The sequence below is a fragment of the Anomaloglossus baeobatrachus genome, chromosome 11, assembly GCF_048569485.1.
Source record: "Anomaloglossus baeobatrachus isolate aAnoBae1 chromosome 11, aAnoBae1.hap1, whole genome shotgun sequence".
NCBI classification, from domain to species: domain Eukaryota; kingdom Metazoa; phylum Chordata; class Amphibia; order Anura; family Aromobatidae; genus Anomaloglossus; species Anomaloglossus baeobatrachus.
The window spans coordinates 84,482,790-84,506,782 of NC_134363.1; the positions used below are offsets into that span (position 1 = coordinate 84,482,790).

General features: G+C 46.3%; 1 protein-coding gene across 1 annotated transcript in view; it reads left to right on the forward strand.

Moving 5' to 3' along the window:
- LOC142255816 (C-Jun-amino-terminal kinase-interacting protein 4-like) overlaps nucleotides 1–23,993 on the forward strand; it is a 665,059-nt gene that overhangs the window by 498,843 nt on the left and 142,223 nt on the right. Inside the window, exon 17 of the mRNA XM_075327263.1 lies at nucleotides 21,688–21,741. Coding sequence (XP_075183378.1) covers nucleotides 21,688–21,741 — 54 coding nt within the window. The remainder of the gene's footprint in view (nucleotides 1–21,687; nucleotides 21,742–23,993) is intronic.

Genomic DNA, 23,993 nt, shown 5'->3' on the forward strand with positions numbered 1-23,993 from the left:
ACACCTAGAAAACACCCTCAAAGGTGTCCAAAAGGTGACAAACAACTCACAACACAACACAAACACATGGGAAAGTGACAAGGACATATACTCATGCGAAAACAAAAGAGCTGGACAAGGAAAAAGAGCAGGAGACACAGATATAGGCATGGCATGCCCTTCTAAAATGATGAAAAACACGGCAAGGTGACTCAAAGCAGAGTCTCCCTCTTTTCCAAAAATTGGGCCACACAGACACCCCTTCAGTGGCAGCACTTGTGCCCCAGTTGTACACTTCACAGGTAGATTTGCATCAAGCACATTCCAAATACACAAGCATTTACTCTCCCCAGGATGACACCGGGGTAGGTAGCAAAGTCTTTGCTGATCCCAGATCTGTTCATCTTGGATCATTTTTAGAAACACTGTAAGCAAGGGTTACTCCAAGCGGAGTCTCCCTTTTTTCCAAAAATTGGGCCACACAGACCCCCCTTCAGTGGCAGCACTTGTGCCCCAGTTGTACACTTCACAGGTAGATTTGCATCAAGCACTTTCAAAATACACAAGCATTTACTCTCCCCAGGATGACACAGGGGTAGTAAATTCCTTGTGGATCCATGACTTGTTCATTTTGATGAACGTTAGTCTGTCCACATTGTCACTCGGCAGGCGTGTGCGCTTATCTGTCAGCACACACCCAGCAGCACTGAAGACACGTTCAGAGACAACGCTGGCAGCTGGACACGACAAGATCTCCAAGGCGTAAGTGGAAAGCTTTGGCCATTTTTCAAGATTTGAAGCCAAAATGAGCAAGGCTCCATATGCAAAGTCATGGCATCGATGTTCATTTGGAGATACTCCTGTATCATCCTCTCCAGCCGTTGACTATGTGTCAGACTTGTTGTCTCTGGTGGCCTTGCAAAGGATGGTCTAAAAAAAAATTATGAAACGATTCAATAAAATTGCTGTTACTAGCACCAGATACGGTGCTGCTGGTACGGTTAGACTGTTGATGATGACGAGACCGTCCCATGTTTGTCAAGTTACAACTGGGAGATTCACTCCGTGCACCACGGTTGTTTAATGGAAAAGCCGAGCTAAGATCGAGTAACAGCTTTTGCTGATACTCCTGCATACGTGCGTCCCTTTCTATGGCTGGAATTATGTCACAAAATTTGGACTTGTACCGGGGATCTAATAGTGTGGCAAGCCAGTACTCCTCATCACTTCTAATTTTGATAATACGAGGGTCATGTTGGAGGTAGTGCAGCAAGAAGGTGCTCATGTGTGTTACGCAGCCATGCGGACCAAGTCCACGCTGTGTTTGTGGCATAGAGGTGCTAACCGTTCTTTCTTCCTCTGACATCTCCCCCCAACCTCTTTCAACTGAAATTTGACCAAGGTCTCCCTCATCCGCTGAGTCTTCCATGTCCATGGACAGTTCTTCCTCCATTTCTTCATGTTCTCCTGCACCTTCCTCAAGATTTTGCCTGCTACCATGCGCCCTTGTTGATCACTGTCCCCCATGGTCCCATGCCTGCCACCTTGGTGATGATGAACGTCTGGGCCTTGGTGATGTTGTCCCTTGCGCATATGAATCCTCCTGTAGTTCCTACACTTCCTGTTGTCCCATCCCCTGACTCCGAATAGTGTTTAGCGTGTGCTCCAGCATGTAAATGACTGGAATTGTCATGCTGATAATGGCATTGTCAGTGCTAAACATATTCGTCGCCATGTCGAAACTGTGCAGAAGGGTGCATAGGTCCTTGATCTGAGACCACTCCATCAGGGTGATCTACCCCACCTCTGCATCTCGTTGGCCAAGGCTATACGTCATGACGTATTGCACCAGGGCTCGGTGGTGCTGCCACAGTCGCTGTAACATGTGGAGAGTCTAATTCCAGCGTGTCGGCACATCGCATTTCAGGCGATGAACCGGCAGGCCGAAAGACTTCTGGAGCGATGCAAGTCGCTCAGCTGCGGTGGTTGAACGGCGGAAGTGAGCAGACAGTTTTCATGCCCTGTTCAGAAGGCCATCTAGGCCGGGATAGTGTGTTAAAAATTGCTGAACAACAAGGTTCAACACGTGAACCATATAAGGCACATGTGTCACCTTGCCCAGGCGAAGGGCCGCACCCAGGTTTGCAGCATTGTCGCACACGGCCTTACCAGGCTGCAGGTTGAGTGGAGACAACCATTTATTAAACTCGGACCACAGAGCTGACCACAACTCCTCAGCTGTGTGACTCTTAGTTCCAAGACATTTCAAGCTAAAGACCGCCTGATTCCGTTGTGCTCTGCTGCCAGCATAGTAATGAGGGGTGCGTGATTCCTTCTGCGCAGTTACAACGCTGGTGGCCTGACCAGGCAGGCTTGGGGCGGAGGTGGAGGACCCAGACGAGGTTGAGGAGGCAGAAGCTGTGGAGGAACTTGGACAGACAGAGGATTGACACACAAGTCGTGGGAACGGCAAGACTTGTGCAGCAGACCCTTCATGATCTATCACCATAGTTACCCAGTGCCCAGTCAGCGACATGTAACGTCCCTGTCCATCCTTACTGGTCCAAGTATCGGTGGTGAAATGCACCCGTTCACACACAGAGTTTCTCAAGGAAGTGGTGATGTTGTGTGCGACATGCTGGTGTAGCGCGGGCACACCTTTCTTAGAGAAGTAGTGGCGACTGGGCATCTGATACTGGGGCACAGCGACAGACATAAGGTCTCGAAAATCCTGTGTGTCCACCAGGCGGAAAGGCAGCATTTCGGTAGCCAAGAGCTTACAGAGGGATAAAGTCAACCTCTTAGCTTTGTCATGGGTCGCAGGAAATGGCCTTTTATTTGTCCACATCTGAGGGACAGAGATCTGGCTGCTGTGTGTAGACGGTGGTGAGTAGGTTGTCCCTGGAAAAATGCAGGTTTGTGAGGAAAGTGCAGGCGTAGACATGATGTTGCCTTTATCCAATGTTGGTGCTATCTATGTCTGAGAGAGCTGTACACACGCACTTGTTTCCCCTTCCAAACCAACTGACGACCTACCAAGCAAACTGCCTGTTGCGGTTACAGTGGTGGAAGTTGTGCGTGGAAAACCAGGTGTGACAGCTGTCCCCACAGTCCTAGAAGATGAAGAGCGCACGGATGCACTGGAAGGGGCAGGCGGTGGATGGTCCGCTCCGCTAAGCCGCATTACAGCACGGTGAGCTTCCCACTGGGACATATGATGTTTATTCATGTGACGATTCATGGAAGAAGTTGTCAAACTGCTGAGGTTTTTTCCTCTACTAAAAGATTCCCGACACATTTTACAGATCACATGATTTGGGCGATCCTTTGCAAGGTCAAAATAGGAGCAGGCTAGGCAAGGCTTAGAGGGCATGCGACCTGCTGAGCCACCCCGACTACTGCTCAGAGGCAGAGTGGTGGCTGAGGATGCAGTTGTAGACGTGCTACCAGTACTCCTCCTCTGTCCAGGAAGGCGCAAGGTAACTTCGTCGTCAGTTGCATCCTCCTCCACCGCCTCTGTTGACCTCCTCAAGTGCCTGACTGTGGGTTTACAGTAGGTGGGATCTAGAACTTCCTCATCAAGCGTTGTTTGCACTCCCCTCACCCTCAGACCGAGCCTCTTCCTGCCCTGATTGAATATTTAAGTTGTCATCCCAATCTGGTATCTGCGTCTCATCGTCATCAGTATGTTCCTCATTGTCTAATACAACAGGTGTTTCAGTTTGTGAATAAGGGTCAACATTATGCTCAGAAACTTGGTCATCACGGCCTGAATCTGAGTCACAAAGGTTCTGGGCATCACTGCAGACCATTTCCTGGTCTGTACTCACTGTAGCTTGGGAGCAGACCTCTGATTCCCAGGCTATAGTGTGACTGAACAGCTCTGCAGACTCAGCCATCTCTGTTCCACCATACTGTGCAGGGGGGATGGAGACTTGAGAGCTGGGAGAAAGCAAGTGTGATTGGGATGACAACTCAGAGGAATGGGTTTTTTTGGATGTGGTAGTTGAGGTGGAGGAGAGGGCACTTGTTGGACCACTTGAGATCCATTCAAGCATGTTCTTTTTTTGGGCATCATCTACCTTTGTTCCAGTTGTTCGTGTCCGTAAGAAAGGGAGCACATCTGATTGTCCACGGAAAGTAGTAGACATCTTACTTTTGCTGGAAGATGGTCTATCTTCAGCAGATGTTAATGGAGCTTTGCCACCTTCCCCATGGACAAACCCTTTTTTTCCTTTTCCAACACGCCTGTTCCCCTTCCCACCAGCATCTGTCATTTTGCCACTCATTTTGATTGCGAGAAGATTGTCCACTTAAAATGTGGTAGTAAAAATTAAGAGGTAGTGTAGATTGCAGAGGTGGTCTAGCTTTATTGGCAGCAGAAGAAACAACACAGACTATCCCTGACAATGCAACTATGGCCCTTAAACTGGCAGCACAGTTTGCAATTATAATGGCTTAGTAAAAATGAGCTTGAGGGTGCAATGCAGAGGTGCTAGAAATAGCTTGGCACCAGTGGGACACTAATGAAGTCCAACAGCCATTTTTAGGATGCCACTAAGTTTGCTCAGTGTTTGCTATTATAATCTAGAAAAAGCAAAAAGCCAGCACTAAATGTGCACTTCAGCACTAAAAATTCCAAACTGTACTTATTATAAAAATTTTGAGATTTTTGGCAAAAAATTGCAATTTCTTGAGCTACCCCGCCACGTCACGGCAAATCTCATTTAGGGCAGTCCTACACTAAAATATTTTTATAAAATGTGCCATACGGCCTCACATATGAATAGTAGAACTGCTCTTAGCAGCACCCACCTGGTCTATTTCAATCCCGTACCCATGACTGAGTCATGGCTGTGGGCGGGACAGGTCCAAGCAAATGCTGCATGAAGTAAATGGCCTGTGGACAGGGCCTGATGACTGAATGTGAACAGTCACCAACCGCCAACATCTAGACAGGTGGAATACATCCCAAATTGGGGTGCATAGCAAGGTGGGGGTCAGCCACCGACCAATTCAATGAAGAAAAAACAAAAAGCCAAAACTAAATGTGCACTTCAGCACTAAAAATGCTGGCTTTTTGTTTTTTGTTTTTGCTATTATAATGGCTTAGTAAAAATGAGCTTGAGTGTGCAATGCAGAGGTGCTGGAAATAGCTTGGCACCAGTGGGACAGTAATGAAGTCAAACAGCCACTTTTAGGATGCCACTAAGTTTGCTCAGTGTTTGCTATTATAATGGCTTAGTAAAAATGAGCTTGAGGGTGCAATGCAGAGGTGCTGGAAATATCTTGGCACCAGTGGGACACTAATGAAGTCCAACAGCCACTTTTAGGATGCCACTAAGTTTGCTCAGTGTTTGCTAGTATAATGGCTTAGTAAAAATGAGCTTGAGGGTGCAATGCAGAGGTGCTGGAAATAGCTTGGCACCAGTGGGACACTAATGAAATCCAACAGCCACTTTTAGGATGCCACTAACTGGCAGCACTCTTACATTTAAAATGGCTTTGCTAAAAAGGGCAGGAGGGTACAGTGGCCGGGTTGTGGGTCAGTGTAGAGGAAAGGAAGCCTCACTTTCTATCCCTCTTAATGGTGAAATGCAGCAAGGAAGTCCCTGAGCTTAGCTACACAGACGCTATTATCTGTAGCTGTTAAAAACTGTTTCCACGGACCTGACTGTCACCTATGGCTTTGAGCCAACTGTTATTAGCTTTTAAAGGGGCTGAAAGAAACTTCTATCCCTATTCTGTATAGCGCTGTGTGTAGAGCGTACACAGCAGGATCGGCGGCAGGAGCTGCGTCAGCGGTGACTGACACCCAGACTCAGAAGGCAGATAATGCCGTGCTGGAACAAAATGTCCGTTTTTATAATGCAAGGACATGTGACATGGACAGCCTATGACACATGCCCTTACTTCTCTGGCAAAAAGTCCACTTAGCTGTGTGTGTGTCTGGGATTGGCTGACATGCTGGCCCGCCCCACTACACGCGCGCTTAGGGAAGGAAGAAAAGGAAAAAAAAAAAAAAATGGTGATCGCCATTATCCCAGCAGCAGTGCTCTGAACGCGCAGTCCCTGCACACTATACGCTGAAATTTCATAATAGTGTGAGTCACAGAGTGACTTACACTATTCCAGCGAAAAGCCAGCTAGTTATTAGCTTGGCTTTTTGCTGATAGAACCGTTCTTGAACGTAACTCGAGCGTTCGAACTTTTAGCAAAAAGCTCGAGTTCTAGTTCGATCTAGAACACCCCCCAAAATCACTCGAACCGCGAACTGGAGAACCACGAACCGCGCTCAACTCTAGTCATTACCCTGTACTGTCAGTGTCATTATCCTGTACCCCCAGTGTCATTATCCTGTTCCACCAGTGTCATCCTGTATCCCCAGTGTCATCCTGTATCCCCAGTGTCAGTGTCATTATCCTGTACCCCCAGTATCGGTGTCATTATCCTGTACCCCCAGTATCAGTGTCATTATTGTGTACCCCCAGTGTTAGTGTCATTATTCTGTACCCCCAGTGTCATTATCTTGTAACCCCAGTGTCAGTGTCCTGTACCCACAGTGTCAGTATCATTATCCTGTACCCCCAGTATCATTATCCTGTACCCCCAGTGTCAGACTCATTATCCTGTACCCCCAGTGTCATTATCCTGTACCCCCAGTATCAGTGTCATTATCCTGTACCCCAAGTGTTAGTGTCATTATTCTGTACCCCCAGTGTCATTATCTTGTAACCCCAGTGTCAGTGTCCATTACCCCCAGTGTCAGTATCATTATCCTGTACCCCCAGTATCAGTGTCATTATCCTGTACCCCCAGTGTCAGTGTCCTGTACCGTCAGTGTCAATATCCTGTACCCCAGTGTCATTATCTTGTACCCTCTATGTCATTATCCTGTACCTCCAGTGTCAGGGTCATTATCCTGTACCCCCAGTGTCAGCGGCATTATCCTGTACCCCCAGTGTCAGCGGCATTAGCCTGTACCGCCAGTGTCAGCGGCATTATCCTGTACCCCCAGTGTCAGTGTCAGTATCCTGCACCCCAAGTATCAGTGTCATTATCCTTTACCGTCAGTGATATTATATTAGGCTATATGCAATTACTCTTCAGGGGGCCTCTATATGTGATGATAGTACAGGAGGGGCCTCAAAATATATATATATATATATATATATATATATATATATATATATATATATATATATATATATATATATATATATATATATATATATATAATATATATATATATATATATATATATATATATATATATATATATATATATATATACATAAAAAAAAAGCCTGATCTGCCTATAGAGCAGTGTTGTCAGAATACACAGGGCTAGTAAAGGGTTTATCCAACATGTAAGACTAGTTTGGATACCATAGTGAGGCTTTTCTAGGCCTCTGTCCCCACAGAATGACTGTCCACATCCAGTACAGACACTGGGGGCCGATCATTGCTTGATAATGATGTAATGTGTGAAGGCAGAAAGAGAAGAGAATTCACCAGTCTCTCCACATGGAAGAGTGTATGGAGGGTAATGCTGCACACCTCCACATAATGACTCTAAAGGCCACTTTACATACAGCGACATCGCTAGCGATATCGCTGGTGAAAGCAGCCGCCCCCGTCGCAAATCGCTGCCCGTGGCGCACAACATCGCTAAGAACGGTCACACGGACTTACCTGCCTAGAGACGTCACTGTGGCCGGCGAACCGCCTCCTTTCTAAGAGTTCGTGCGGCGTCACGGCTTTGTCACTAAGCGGCCGCCCAATAGAAGTGGAGGGGCGGAGATGAGCGGGCGGAACATCCCACCCACCTCCTTCCTTCCTCATTGCCGGCGGGACGCAGGTACAGTGATGTTCCTCGTTCCTGGGGTGTCACACGTAGCGATGTGTGTTACCGCAGGAACGATGAACAACCTGCGTCCTGCAACAGCAATGATATTTGGGAATAGAACGACGCGTCAACTATCAACGATAAGGTAAGTAATTTTGATTGTTAATGGTCGTTAATGCGTTTCACACACAACGACGTCGCTAACGAGGCCGGATGTGCGTTACAAATTCCATGACCCCAACGACATCTCGTTAGTGATGTCGCTGCGTGTAAAGCAGCCTTTAGGCCCTGTGCGCACTGGAAAATGGCATTTTCGTAAGAAAATTCCGCACCCTCTGGCAGAATTCCGCACCAAAAACTGCATGCAGATTTGCCACGGTTTGTTGCGTTTTTGGTGCAGATTTGACAGTTTCTTGCGTTTTTTGTGCAGATTTGCAGTGGTTTTTCCGTGGATTGGTCCCTGCAGTTTTTAAGCATTATTTAATGGCAAAAATGCAGGTACCTGCGGAAATTATTTTGATTTTCTCATAGATTTTGCTGGAGAAGGACTGCAGGAAGGTTATGAACAAATTCTGCAGCTTTTCAACAGCAAAAAACGCAGCGGGTGCACAGGGCCTAATAAGGGATTTCCTAGATAGATGGGGGCATCGGTAGATTCATTTTAGTAATCTTTTCCATGTGAAGATGCTGGATAATGTTTTGCTTCATTGTGAATATTGTTTGGCTGATGGACTCGGTGGTTTTCCTAGGACAAGGAATGTCCGTGTGGAAGGGCATTATGGCTTTGGCTATTGTGCATTCCCCCATCCAGTCACCTTCTAAATGAATTCTAATCTTCATGTCCCCACATATCCAGAAAACATCAGAAATGGACTGGGTCTGTTTGACCAGGTCCTCTCTGGTGGCATTATTATATCTGCTGCAATATCCCTCTGTGAAATTACCCAAATATGTGCTTCCTTCAGTGTTAGTATAACAGGTGTATTTTCCCGGATATATTGTAATGCCTTGACCTGGGCTAGGTTTTTTTTTTACTATGGGCTACTTCTTTTTCCAGTTTTCACAATTTGATTCACTAATGAATTTGTAAGTGAACAGACTCCAGAAACATTTTTCCACATCTGGGGGTAAATTTAGAGGGACAGATCCTAAGTGGGGTCTCACCACTGCATAGACAAAGCAATTAGATTTATTATTTTGATTGGCTGTATATTTCATCCACTTCAACCATAAGTTGGTCTCGGTGTACCATTTCAACGGCAAAGAGATCTTCAATTGTGGGGTTTGCAATGGCTATAATTTTATTTAGTTTTTGAATATGAAACATTAGGGAATTTGAGTGTGTATTTTTATCTTTTGTCGACATTTCTCTTATGTCTGCTAATTTGAAGATATCTTGATTGGCACAACTAGCACACCCACCATATTCATACTGTATATGCCCAGTAGGTAGGTGCCATTGTCGCCAAGTTGAGGGTCTCCAGGTTAAGGACTAGGGGATTGCATTGGCAGATGGTATCACAGGGCTTGAGGACTTTTGTACAGGACAGTATCATCCGGCTGAGTAAGGATTTGCCATGGGAGTCTAGTTTATTTAGGGCTGTTTTCGGTCTATACCCCCCAATCTCCCAGTCGTCACCAGTGTTCTACCAGACTACCCTCCATGAACTTCATGTTTGTCCCCCCCCCATCACCCGTAACACATATATATTGTTGTCCTGATCTCAGCTATGCCAGTTGACTCATCAAGGAAGGTGAGGAAGCCTATTGAGTGTCGCACTGTACTACATCACAATAACCGAATTTTAAAAGAAACAACTTGTGTAGTGGTGTTGTACCAAAACGTGATCACCCCCCTGCTTGGGTGATCACAGCCTGTAGTGCTCCTACAAAGGAGTATAGAATGGCGTAACACACAAGGTAAAAGATATGTGGCATTATTCAGAAGGCTCTGATGGAGGCGTGAACTTATTGCAGTGGGAGGCGTGTATCCACGTTGGTCTTTTTTTCAGACAGCAATGTACGTGGATCGGGCACAAGGAGACTTTCCAATACAGTTGCTGCATTAACAGCCCGGAGATCTTGAACCATACTGTATTTTGTGGCTTCTCCTTTCAATGTCCTCTTCTTGACTGGGAACAAAGGCATGTTACAGAGAGAGGTACACTTGACTAGTGCCCCATTATCCAGGAGAGTCATTTCAGTGCCCAAGGACTCTTCCTGGGTAGATTTAAAAGGGTATTGGGGCACTCTGGGGAGTTGAGCTCCTGATTTACGAATGACCCATACCGGAGGTACTGCATGACGTCCAATATCTTCAGGGCCGGTAGACCATAGAGTAGATAGGGCTTGCAACATTACTTCTGGTGGAACATCTGAAGCGGCATTAATGACTTCGTCCATGATCATAAGCAAAGGTGCTGCTTGAAGTTGACTCTCTTCACTCGGATCGAGCGGATCAGTAATGGTAATGGTAAGACCATGGGATTAATAGTTGATAGTCGCTATCAGTCTTTGAATAAGGTCTGCTCCCAAAAGGTTAGTGGGACAGGTGGGGAACACCACTAGGCGCATAAATACATCTTCATATGGTCCAATCTGTACTTCACGGGTGAGCTTGTTAGAAGTAGGTTTGCCATCTACTCCCACGCATGTCACGACCTCAGAAGATATCCGATCGGGAAAGGGCAGGTCCTGTAATCTGATAACACTCCTGGCTGCACCTGTATCCACAAGGAACGGTAAGGGTTAGCCTTGAACGTTAATAGTTACTTTGGCTATTTGATCAGATGTAGAGTCCGAAGTAGTGGACACGGGCTTGCCCTTGTCCTTTTGGATATTTAAATCCCTTAGAGCAGCGATGTGACTGGCATGCGGGTGGACCTGCGGTTGTGTCTGACTTAACTAATACTGGTCCTTTCGGGGATAGCCAAGTCTACAGATGTTTCCACCATGGTATCTAGGTACTTGTTCTGAGGAAAGCTTCTACAGTCGCGTTTAGGCTATGTGTCCACGCTGCGGAAAATGCGCGGATTTTGCCACGGATTTCTCACGGAAAAGCCATGGATTTTCCAGAAATCTGCAGCTCAGCTACTTCCCAGCCATTTCTATGGCATTTGGGAAATGCTGTGCCCACGCTGCGGATTTTTCCGCAGCGGAAATCGTGCGTATTTTCATGCGGAAAAATCTGCAGCATGTCAATTATTCTTGCGGATTTCTCCGCAGGGTCCCATATACTTACCTGCCTTGATAGAGACCCGAGTCACTTTCTCCGTCCGATGTACAGCAGCGCGGTGGATCCAGCCAGGTACAGGAAGGAAGAGGTGGGCGGGGCCTGCACGAGGTCCGGTCATGTGACAGCCGGAGCTAGTTGAGGCCCGCCTACCTCCAGCACAGTGCACCAGACCGGACGCTGACAGTGACCCAGCCGCCGGAAAGCGAGGTGCTGCATGATGGAGGTAAGTATGAGCACCCCGATCACTGCAGCACTTGTTCTGCATTGAGGATGCAGTGCCGAAGCCATGGTACTGTATCCTCAATGCAGAATGTCCGCACCATATCCGCACGACATTCCGCTGTATATCCACAGCATTGAAACGGAGAAAGTCCTGTTGCGGATTTCTGGGAGCACCTGCAGAATGTCTTGCGAATATAACCGCAGGACACTGTCCCCGTGGGCACATAGCCTTATAGTGACCGAGTTTGCCACAATTGAAACAGAGACCTCTAGCATGTGGAGTTGAAGGAAGCTGACCTTGATGTTGTACATCATTACATAGGATATGAATCTTCTTATTCGAAGTTGTTGTTTTTTCAGGGAGTGTTTTTTCAAACCCCTTAGCGATCTTAGCGATAGTTAAGACATCCTTAGGATCCAATGTGGCATACTCAGGTCTGATTGCTTGAAATTGCTTCCTCAGGACTTCCCGAATGCCTTCAACAAAAGAGGAGATGAGCAACTTTGATTTGGTTACTGAAACCGAGGTCACTAAACATTTGAGTTAAATAATCATGATATCTCTCCACTAATTCTCCTGATTCTTGCTTGACATCCTTGAGCGATGTTGATTGATCAGCTAATTTTTCCGAGGCCCATGTTTTAAGTTGTTGGCAGAACTCAACATCGGAGTCCCACGTGGTGTCACTGACAAGTGTGGCATCATTGAATGCAGTTTACATAAGGGGCTATTACGCATCAGCCGCTTTAACATTTGCCAGGGAAATGAGATCTTGCCATGTTGCAAAGTAATTTATCTGAATTTGATGCATGCTTCTGGCAAAAGGCATCTGCTGTTTTTCTGGATCTGGAAGCTGGTTCAATAGCTTGCTGAGGTGTAAACTTGACATAGACGGTGGGCTCCCCAGACATGGATATGGGCATCAACAATTGTATGTGAGGGGCAGGAGGAGGTGGTAATCCCAGAGGGAGAATTTCCAATTGAACAGCTCCTATATCATGAGGTGGAGTCCAGGTGAGGCAGGCAGTCTTGAGAGCCTTTACTATCCTGTGTTCATTACTAATCAATGTTTGTGGGGCTGCATTTGTTCATTATAACTCCAACTACCGTATTTTTCGGACCATAAGACGCACTTTTTCCCCCCAAATGTTGGGGGAAAGTGGGGGGTGCGTCTTATGGTCTGAATATAGGGCTGGTAAGGAGGGTGCTGTTGTGGCGCGGGTCATCGGGGGCACGAGCAGGCTGCAGCAGCACCTGCCGTGACCACGTGGACCCGCTCATTTTAATATGCACGCCCATCCTCCCACCCATCTCTCAGCGCTGAAGCAGGAGTAGACAGGTGGGCGGGATGATGGGCAGGAGGATGGGCGAGGGATAAACAGCCGGCCCACATAATCACCCCTGGCAACTACAGCCTGGAGTGATCATGTGCGGCTGTATTCACTACTCCCCACGCATCATCATCAGCACGGGGTGCAGTGAATCAGTGTATTCACCTGTCACCGTTCCCCTGCAGCACCGCGATGTCCTCCTGGCTGCCGGCGGCCGCTAAGTGGACCCGTCCCCGTTCTCCTGCAGCATTGCGATGTCCTCCTGTGCCAGCAGCGGCCGTTGAGTGGAGACTAGCGGCGCGCACAGCGATGACGTCATCGCTGTGCGCATGTGTCCACACGCAGCCGCCACTGGCACAGGAGGACATCGCAATACTGCAGGAGAACGGGTGCGGCTCCACTCAGCGGCGCTGCCGCTGACACAGACGGGAGGAGGAGCGATGCTGCAGGGAGTGAGGTAAGGTGAGTATGAACGTTTATTTTTTTTATGTGCCACAGGATGCTGGCCGTATACCAGGATGGGGGTATAATATGAGCAGGATGGGGGTATATTATGAGCAGGATGGGGGTATATTATGAGCAGGATGGGGGTATATTATGAGCAGGATGGGGGCTATATGAGCAGGATGGGGGTATATGAGCAGAATGGGGGTATATGAGCAGGGTGGGGGTATATAGCAGGATGGGGGTATATAGCAGGATGGGGCCATATGCCAGGATGGGTTACCGTATATAGCAGGATGGGGCCATATGCCAGGATGGGTTACCGTATATACAGTGCCTACAAGTAGTATTCAACCCCCTGCAGATTTAGCAGGTTTGATAAGATGCAAATAAGTTAGAGCCTGCAAACTTCAAACAAGAGCAGGATTTATTAACAGATGCATAAATCTTACAAACCAACAAGTTATGTTGCTCAGTTAAATTTTAATAAATTTTCAACATAAAAGTGTGGGTCAATTATTATTCAACCCCTAGGTTTAATATTTTGTGGAATAACCCTTGTTTGCAATTACAGCTAATAATCGTCTTTTATAAGACCTGATCAGGCCGGCACAGGTCTCTGGAGTTATCTTGGCCCACTCCTCCATGCAGATCTTCTCCAAGCTATCTAGGTTCTTTGGGTGTCTCATGTGGACTTTAATCTTGAGCTCCTTCCACAAGTTTTCAATTGGGTTAAGGTCAGGAGACTGACTAGGCCACTGCAACACCTTGATTTTTTCCCTCTTGAACCAGGCCTTGGTTTTCTTGGCTGTGTGCTTTGGGTCGTTGTCTTGTTGGAAGATGAAATGACGACCCATCTTAAGATCCTTGATGGAGGAGCGGAGGTTCTTGGCCAAAATTTCCAGGTAGGCCGTGCTATCCATCTTCCCATGGATGCGGACCAGATGGCCAGGCCCCTTGGCTGAGAAACAGCCCCACAGCATGATGCTGCCACCACCATGCTTGACTGTAGGGATGGTATTCTTGGGGTCGTATGCAGTGCCATCCAGTCTCCAAACGTCACGTGTGTGGTTGGCACCAAAGATCTCGATCTTGGTCTCATCAGACCAGAGAACCTTGAACCAGTCTGTCTCAGAGTCCTCCAAGTGATCATGAGCAAACTGTAGACGAGCCTTGACATGACGCTTTGAAAGTACAGGTACCTTACGGGCTCGTCTGGAACGGAGACCATTGCGGGGGAGTACGTTACTTATGGTATTGATTGAAACCAATGTCCCCACTGCCATGAGATCTTCCCGGTGCTCCTTCCTTGTTGTCCTTGGGTTAGCCTTGACTCTTCGGACAAGCCTGGCCTCGGCACGGGTGGAAACTTTCAAAGGGTGTCCAGGCCGTGGAAGGCTAACAGTAGTTCCATAAGCCTTCCACTTCCGGATGATGCTCCCAACAGTGGAGACAGGAAGGCCCAACTCCTTGGAAAGGGTTTTGTACCCCTTGCCAGCCTTGTGACCCTCCACGATCTTGTCTCTGATGGCCTTGGAATGCTCCTTTGTCTTTCCCATGTTGACCAAAGGCCCCGTCACACTAAGCAACATCGCTAGCAACATCGCTGCTAACGAACAACTTTTGTAACGTTGCTAGCGATGTTGCTGTGTGTGACATCCAGCAACAACCTGGCCCCTGCTGTGAGGTCGTTGGTTGTTGCTGAATGTCCTGGGCCATTTTTTAGTTGTTGCTGTCCTGCTGTGAAGCACAGATCGCTGTGTGTGACAGCGAGACAGCAACAACTAAATGTGCAGGCAGCAGGAGCCGGCTTCTACGGAGGCTGGTAACCAATGTAAACATCGGGTAGCCAAGAAGCCCTGTCCTTGGTTACCCGATATTTACCTTTGTTACCAGCCTCCGCCGCTCTCACTGTCAGTGCCGGCTCCTGCTCTGTGCACATGTAGCTGCAGGACACATCGGGTTAATTAACCCGATGTGTGCTGTAGCTAGGAGAGCAAGGAGCCAGCGCTAAGCAGTGTGCGCTGCTCTCTGCTCTGTGCACATTTAGCTGCAGCACACATCGGGTTAATTAACCCGATGTGTGCTGTAACTAGGAGAGCAAGGAGCCAGCGCTAAGCATTGTGCACTGCTCCCTGCTCTCTGCACATTTAGCTGCAGGACACATCGGGTAATTAACCCGATGTGTGCTGTAACTAGGAGAGCAGGGAGCCAGCGCTCAGTGTGCGCTGCTCCCTGCTCTCTGCACGTGTAGCTCCGTGCGGTGGTAACCAAGGTAAATATCGGGTTGGTTACCCGATATTTACCTTAGTTACCAAGCAGCATCTTCCACGCGGCGCTGGGGGCTTGTCACTGGTTGCTGGTGAGCTCACCAGCAACTCGAGTAGCCACGCTCCAGCGATCCCTGCCAGGTCAGGTTGCTGGTGGAATCGCTGGAGCGTTGCAGTGTGACATCTCACCAGCAACCTCCTAGCAACTTACCAGCGATCCCTATCGTTGTTGGGATCGCTGGTAAGTTGCTTAGTGTGACTGGACCTCAAGTATGAGTGCTGTTCACAAGTTTTGGGAGGGTCTTAATTAGTCAGAAAAGGCTGGAAAAGGAGATAATTAATCCAAACATGTGAAGCTCATTGTTCTTTGTGCTTTAAATACTTCTTAATACTTTAGGGGAACCAAACAGAATTCTGGTGGTTTGAGGGGTTGAATAATAAATGACCCTCTGAATAAACTTTTCACAATTTAAAAAAAAAATAAAAAAAGAAATAACATTCTTTTTTGCTGCAGTGCATTTCAGACTTCCAGGCTGATCTACAGTCCAAATGTCACAATGCCAAGTTAATTCCGAATGTGTAAACTTGCTAAATCTGCAGGGGGTTGAATACTACTTGTAGGCACTGTAGCAGGATGGGGCCATATGCCAGGATGGGGTATATAGAAGGATGAGGGACATATCCTGTATATACAAGGCAGGAGGATCATTACCAGGCTGGGGTACCTTAGTCTAGAATTTGGAGACATTACCCCCATAACAGTGTCAGCAGCAGATCCTCGCCTCATAACAGTGTGTCATGACTCCCATTTTTTGCTTAAAATTTTATTTTCCTATTTTCCTGCTCTAAAACCAGGGTGCGTCTTATGGTCTTATAGTCCGAAAAATATGGTATGTCCCTTGCGCATGCATGAACAAGATACCAGGAAATGCCAGAACCAATAGCGGGAATTGTAAAGGTCTCAATCTGCTGAGTAGTATTCACATACTCTAAAATGCGAGTTATTGCAGCGCAAAGTTGTTGAAGACCTCTGGATGGATAGGGTCAAAGGTAGGGATCACAGCATGTATGAACATTCTACAGGGAAGACTATCAGGTTTAGTCACTGCTATGTCCCCAATAGCTATCTGACCACGTGATTCAACAATGATTCAACTGTCCGCTTAAATAGTCACCCCTCCTGCTTCCACTCTAGCTCTAGCTATACCTCCATTGTGCTTTAAGCGACAATTCGCATCATTGATAATAGCGTCTGTCTCCATTGCTATGTCACCCTTATCCACCACCAATAAGGGTTATCCTGGAAGCTCTTTTTTATGAACTGGTTGCCAACATTCCCTTCCCCTTATGCTTCCTGTGGTATTAGTGTTTTCTTCCGAAATTGTGCCTTCCCCTGATACAGTAACTGTCCCGTATAGATGTGCACTTGGTTGTGAAAGGACCCTCGAGATACCGGGAGTAGTGTCAGGGACACTGCGTGATCGTGAGAGTGTTGTTGCATCAGAAGTGATAGGAAGAAAGGTCACTGCTTGGAGTGGTTCACGTGAGTGTGTGGCTGGATTGGGGTCAGAGGTGACAGTGGAAAGGGTCGTGCTGAGAGTGATTTTTGCGGGTGTGCAGCTAACGTGACAGTGGAAAGGGTCGATGGGGGGGATGATCCAGGTGGGAGGATGGCTCGATTCACAGTAGGAGTGGTGGGAGAAAGGGTCAGTGCTTCACCGGACATTGTTGTGACGGGAAATGTAGGTAATGTTTGTTCACTTCTCAGAGACATGTAGTACTGACCGTTAATACTCATTACTGGGTAGAGGGGATCTGTTCGTGTGGTGTGCAGCATTGGTCTAGGATGTTCACTACTGGAAGCTGTATATATATCCTATATTGTGCGTCACTTAATTTACAAAGATATGTGCCCGTCACATGAAGTAGCACATTTGTCGCCAACAAAATGTTCGCCACCAGGAACAGCATATTTGTCTCCAACAAAATGGCCACCACCAGGAACAGCATATTTGTCTCCACTAAAATGGCCACTGCCAGGAGCGGAGCAACACATTTGTCTCCATCAAAATGGCCGCCACCAGGAACAGTACATGACGTCTCTCCAAAATGTCACCACCAGGAGCAGCACGTCTTCTCTCCAAAATGGCCGCCAACAGGAGCAGCACATATTTTCTTTCCAAAATGGCCACCACCAGGAGCAGCAGATGGTTTTTCTCCACCATATTGCGGCCTTAAGTCCCCACATCCACAACAAAGTTCACTCTCATCCGGATTTTTACGAATACAACTAAAACAGGCCCATACCCACCATCGCCATTTTATGGTGGTGTCCGCTCAGAAGGTACATTTTTGTAATACACATAACTCAAAATTTTGTCTTTTTCCTTTCCTCTTTTACCCAGTTCTCGCTATAGAAACTTTCAGAAACTCTTCCCCATGCACAGGCAGCAGATAACAATCCATTGTCTTCCAGGACACCTTTCCTCTCTTTCATCACAAGCTTTCACTCTAGAGGTTATCATCTTCCTCCTGTTGGCATTCCACATAACTTCATAAGTTTTTTACATTGTTTCACATAACTCTTCCCTTCACGAGTCGCAACTAATGGGCAGGGGTCAAACTTGCCATCTAAATTTGGCCCAGTGCCAATACGACACAACTTCATCAATTTCTCCATCTTATTCTATGCAGACCAAGATAAAAACAGCAGACATACAAAAAGACAAGGGAGATGACTCACAATTGAAACACTAAAGAAAAATTTGAATTTGCAGCACACACTTCTAAATTCATCCCTGTCCTGTCACGTGTTCCCTGTCTGATTTCTGCGTTCTGTAATTCACAAAGACACCAATGGTGTCACCCCTGGCTACAAGATGCCCATACCAGCCTATTCACGCCCAGCGCTCTTTCTAGACTTCAAGACACCTTGTACCAATTATATCACCCAAGCTTGTGCTAAACCTCAATGGTATCCATACCAGCCACTTCCCATCCAGCCTTAGGCCCCTAGAGTACCACTTACCAGCAGTCCCACGTATTTCCTCACAGAACAACAAACCATGTCACATTCGACCACCATGAACCATGCGACAGACCATATCCTTTTACGTCTCCAGACACAACTCAAAAACCCACTTGCTCTTTTAACTAGCAGTCAATCTCCCCTCTTCACAAGATGCAGCAGGCAACTGAACATGTGACGGTTCTTCCGCAATCAATATGGCCAACAGCCGTGAAGCCCATCTGCCGTCTACAGATACCCTAAAAATCCGACAAGGTCAGGCAATCAGTGCCACACACCCCTAGACCACAGGAAAGACTACTAATTATGAAAATCAGCAGACTGTTCTGGTTAGGAGGCAATCAAACTCTTGGGGTGTGTAGCTCATCCTGCCGTTCCAGTTGCCGATTCCCAGGGTTTCGGGCGTTCTAGTCTGATGGTCCAACGTTCATGGCGCCAATTTTTTAGGGTGAACTCTTAGAAACGTTCACACGTTGCCTGCTGCTGACCTAATTAGTTGATTGAGTAACACGCATGTAAGAATCCATCACCAGCCAAACAGTCTGATGTGAAATCTCCCCTCGATCACAGTAATGGCACCAAGAGAGCATTTATTTAGTCATGCTGTATCTTATATAGGCTAGGGGCATGGGTATGTTTGGATATGTCCATTGGTCAGTGGGACGATCCATGGGTTGACCAATGAGTGGATCTATGATGCTGATGGGTGGGTCTGTGATGTCATTGGGCGGGTCCATGGTGACGCTGATGTACGGGTCTCCTGATGTCATCGGGTGGGCCCGTGGTGACGCTGATAGGCGGGTTTCATGACGTCATTGGGCAGATCCATGGTGATGGGTGGATCTATGACGTCTTTGGGGCCATCTTGGATATATCTGAACACTGACGTATGCAATGCAAATCGATTTCATTGGACATACTTCCCACAATCCCCTATGTCAAGAAATTAAGTATTTGATGGAAATGTCCTCCTCAACAATGTAACGCAAAAGTAGAGCAATACTTCTCCCTGATGCCGAACGACAGGTGTGTGTGGCAGTGGACACATTCGCCCTTCCTTTGAATTTCAGATTCACCTACGCTTTTCCCCCAAACTCATATAGTACCAAAAATCGTTCAGAAAATCAGCACCGAGGAAGTCGGTACAATCCTTTTAAGCACCTTTTTGGCCAAAAAGAACTGGTTCGGGACATTAAACAACCTGAAGTCTGGGGATCTTCCATATCTTCTCTCCAATCTACAACCTTCTACAACAAGGTCCAATTTTCCATCTAGCCCAGCAAGATCTATGTCTGTCTGCTTGGTTTCTGAAGCCAAAATATTAAAGACAAAAGGTCTGTCAGATAGGGTCATATCTATTGTTCAGAATAGCAGAAAACAGATAACCGATCCTATCTATAGGTAAATATGGAAAACCTTTATCTCATGGTATGGGGCTGTTAATTTGGATTTATTCCATCCAGATATCGACAGAATCTTGGATTTCCTACAGCATCATCTAAGTACAGGTATCCTCCTTAAGGTCTTTTTTTGACCAGGATTTAACATGGCTTCATGGGTACACCCAAGAAGATCCAATATGCCCCACCTTGAGACCTTTAATATTGTCCTGAAGGGTCTGTCTCTTCTTTTGAACCTTTAGCCTCAGTAAATTTAAATAAACTGCCCTGTAAAGCGGCATGCCTTGTAGCCATAACAGCAGCAAGAAGACTTAGTGAACCCCCCGCTCTATCAATCAAGTAACCTTATCTGAGGACCCTAGCAAATAGGATTTTATTTTGTCTGGACCCATCTTTTTTTACCACACGTGACATCAGAATTCCACAGCTCTCAGGAGAACATGCTCCCATCCTTCTGCCAGGATCCATCAAACATTAGAGAAAAGGAATTTAATTCATTAGATGTACGGAGGACCATTCTTTATTATGTCTAACAGACACAATCCTAGAGAGAGGCCCACTTTCTCTATATTCAATACTTTTGGTATTTTTCCAGAAAAAAAATAAATTATTTTTTAATCTCTTAACAATGCAGTTCTGTTGGGGACTTAAGGGGATAAATTCATTCTCAACTGTTTCTTTAAAGGGAACCAAACATATATGGATTTTGGTATATAAGGTAAAGCCAGTGCAGTACTGGCACTATCAGGCACAGGCTGTATATACCATTAGTGGACAGCTCGGATGCTTAGGCTGTGAAATCCCAAGTTTATGAAGTTTGAAAAATTCATCCATTTTTTGATTGACGTGTGCACTTCTCCAGATATCCGGGCGGGTTATGCACATGATTCACGCCCCCCCTCCCCCCGCCGCCTGTTCCTCCCTCTCTCTGTCTGTATGCAAATTTCTCTATTCAGAAACATGGCGTTGGAGTTGGCGCCTGCGCATAGCGCTTATCTCCGGCGCCATGATTTTGAAGCCCGCATTACCCAGTTTTGTGCCTGAGAGGGCGGCGCATGCGCCCTCGCTTCTTCAAATCTCGTTATGACTGCGGGAGCGCGGGCGGTCACAACAGGACTGGAGAACAGCTGATCTTACTGATTAGCTGCAGCAGACGATATCGTAGCTGCAGCTAATCTGGGTAAGATCAGCTGTTCTCCAGTCCTGTTGTGACCGCACGCGCTCTCGCGGTCATAACGAGATCTGAAGAAGCGAGGGCGCATGCACCGCATTCTCAGGCACAAAACTGGGTAATGAGGGCTTCAAATATATGGCACCGGAGATAAGCGCTATGCGCAGGCGCCAACTACGACGCCGTGTTTATGAATAGAGACATTTGCATACAGACAGAGGGAGGAACAGGCGGCGGAGGGGGGGGGGGGGTCGTGAATCATGTGCATAACCCGCCCGGATATTATCTGGAGAAGTGCACACATCAATCAAAAAGTGGATGAATTTTCAAACTTCATAAACTTGGATTTCACAGCCTAAATATCCGAGCTGCCCACTGATGGTATGTACTGCCTGTGCCTGATAGTGCCAGTACTGCACTGGCTTTACCTTATATACCAAAATCCTTATGTTTGGTTCCCTTTAACTGCTATAAAAGTAAATGTTGAGCGCAGTGCTCAAGTTCATACTAAACCAAGCATGTAGGTGTTAAGAAGGACATAAACATGCCAGACAGCTGTTTTAGTGGTTTACCTCCCGTGAGAGCAAAATCATTCTGTGATTTAAGTGCCTATAAGATTCCTCTGCCACAGTCAAAGATCACAGACTTTACTAATATGATCTCACAAAATTTTTCTTGAAAATGTTTAATTGTGGAATTTTATTTGATTTGATTCTTTTTTGACTTGTGAAACATTTTGTATGTATTTTTTTTTTAGCTCTGGTGTGCAACTGCGACATCAGCATCATCGATGGACAAGAAAAATGATGATGTAAGTCTATCTTTTGTTACGTTCTACTAAACGTATACCAAATGTTTTTTGTAATAATATGTTGCTATTAGTAGCTTCTAGTGAAAGTATTCTATCAGTCACCCCAGTAATTAAAGGAGTTGTGGAGTCTAAATCCATAAGTCACCAGCGTCAGAGCCGGGAATGGTGGTCACGTGAGTATACATTATGCAGACTCCTGGCCAGCATCCTACTAGAAGGGCGCACCTCACACAATACACTTGCATTGAGTGAGGCCACGCTTATCTAGTCTGATTCTGGCTGGGAGTCTGCATTCAAGGATCCAAGTAATCTTTCACCTCCCTTCATCTTTGGGAGATGAAAGATTACATGGATCCTTGATCCCCATATGAGGGGTTCTTGGGAAATGTCTTAGAATACAATAATTTAATCTGGTGAGATTGTTCCTTTACTGAAAATGTAATATATGTTTGAGCTATCGTCCTATTGTATAAATTGTTTCTGATTTAGGCACCTTATTACTGTACAGTAGTTACCAACTGGTTCCTAACTGTATCGATAGGGTGCTACCTAACAGGGCGTGTGGATGTTGGGTCTCGGACCAGTTTTATATTTTATATTTGACCTATTAAAGGTTATGTCTTAAATTCCCATCACTATAATATTTTGTGGGGTAAAATATTTTGGTGAATCGGCTCTAAAGGTATGGTTTAGTTCTAGGCAGGAATAAAAATTAGGATGGCAATTGTAATACAATCTGTATATTTGGGACTACAAGTCTCTGTATTGTAGTATTATATATCACAGTGCTCTATGCATATATATCTGTGACTAGGCTTAAAGGGATTCTCCAGTAAAAAGTTATCACCTATCCCTTAGATAGGTGATAACTTGTTCATTGGAAGGCATCCAACACTGCAATCCGCACAGTTTTTCAGAATGGCGCATTTTTATCCCCATACTCAATTGCCACTCCATTCATTCCCTATGGAACTGTGAGTATATTAACACACTAACACTACTGTATACTAACATTTGCTCATGTTTCCGGAAAAAAGCTAATGGGAGTGATTCTTTCAATATAACAAATGTGCATTCACATGAAAAAAAAATATTACACTTTATTTTATTGTTAAACAACAGTCTATGATATTGCAAGCACAAGATTAACTGGTTATTTCCAGAATCACATTATTTTTCACACAGCATGCTTTTGTTTCTTGTACCTTTTGTGTATTTTTTTCATCTGCTGCCCCTTGGTGCATCCAGCTACACGTAGCAGAATGCACGGTCCTATTTTATCTCCTGGAACTACATTTGAATGCAGCACTTTCTTTTCCTTTATGCTGCAAACCCTTCCCCACCCGCTCCTGGTTGCTCCTTACTAGCCTCACCTGTCTAAAATAGGATCACACCAATCTAAGTGTCAAATTTACTTTATCCTTCTTATGCAATCTTTAACCTGTAAAATATCCTGTCTGCTGATTTAATCTTCTGCCATCTACTTACTGTGTTTTTCGGACCATAAGACGCACCCTGGTTTTAGAGGAGGAAAATAGGAAAATAAAATTTCAAGCAAAAATGTGCTCATGACACTGTTATGGGGCGAGGATTTGCTGCTGACACTATTATGGGGGTAAAGTCCCCAAATTCTCTACTAAGGTACCCCATCCTGGTAATGATCCTCCTGCCTTGTATATGATCCCCATCCTTGAATATATGTCCCTCATCCTGGTATAGCTCCTATCCTTATAAATACCCCCATCCTGCTATATACCCCCATCCTGCTCATATACCCCCATCCTGCTCATATACCCCCATCCTGGTATATGCCCTCATCCTGCTATATGGCCTGTATCCTATGGCATAGAAAAAAATGAACATTTATACTCCCCTTTCCTCACTCCCTGCAGCATTGCTCGTCCTCCTGTCTGTGTCAGCAGCAGCGCTGCTGACCTGTGTGGAGCCGGTCACTGATTCCTGCAGCATCGCGATGTCCTCCTGTCTGCCGGCCAGCTGATCTGTGTGGAGAGCGGTGCGCACAGCGATGACATCATCCATGTGCTCACCACTCTCTACACAGATCAGCTGGCCAGCAGACAGGAGGACATCGCAATGCTGCAGGGATCAGTGTCCTGTGAGTATACCGTACTTGTTCACTGCCCCCCACGCTGATGATGATGCGCGGGGAGGCAGTGAATACAGCCGCACATGATCACTCCAGGCTGTAATTGCCAGGGGTGATCACGCAGGCCGGCTGCTAATTATGCATG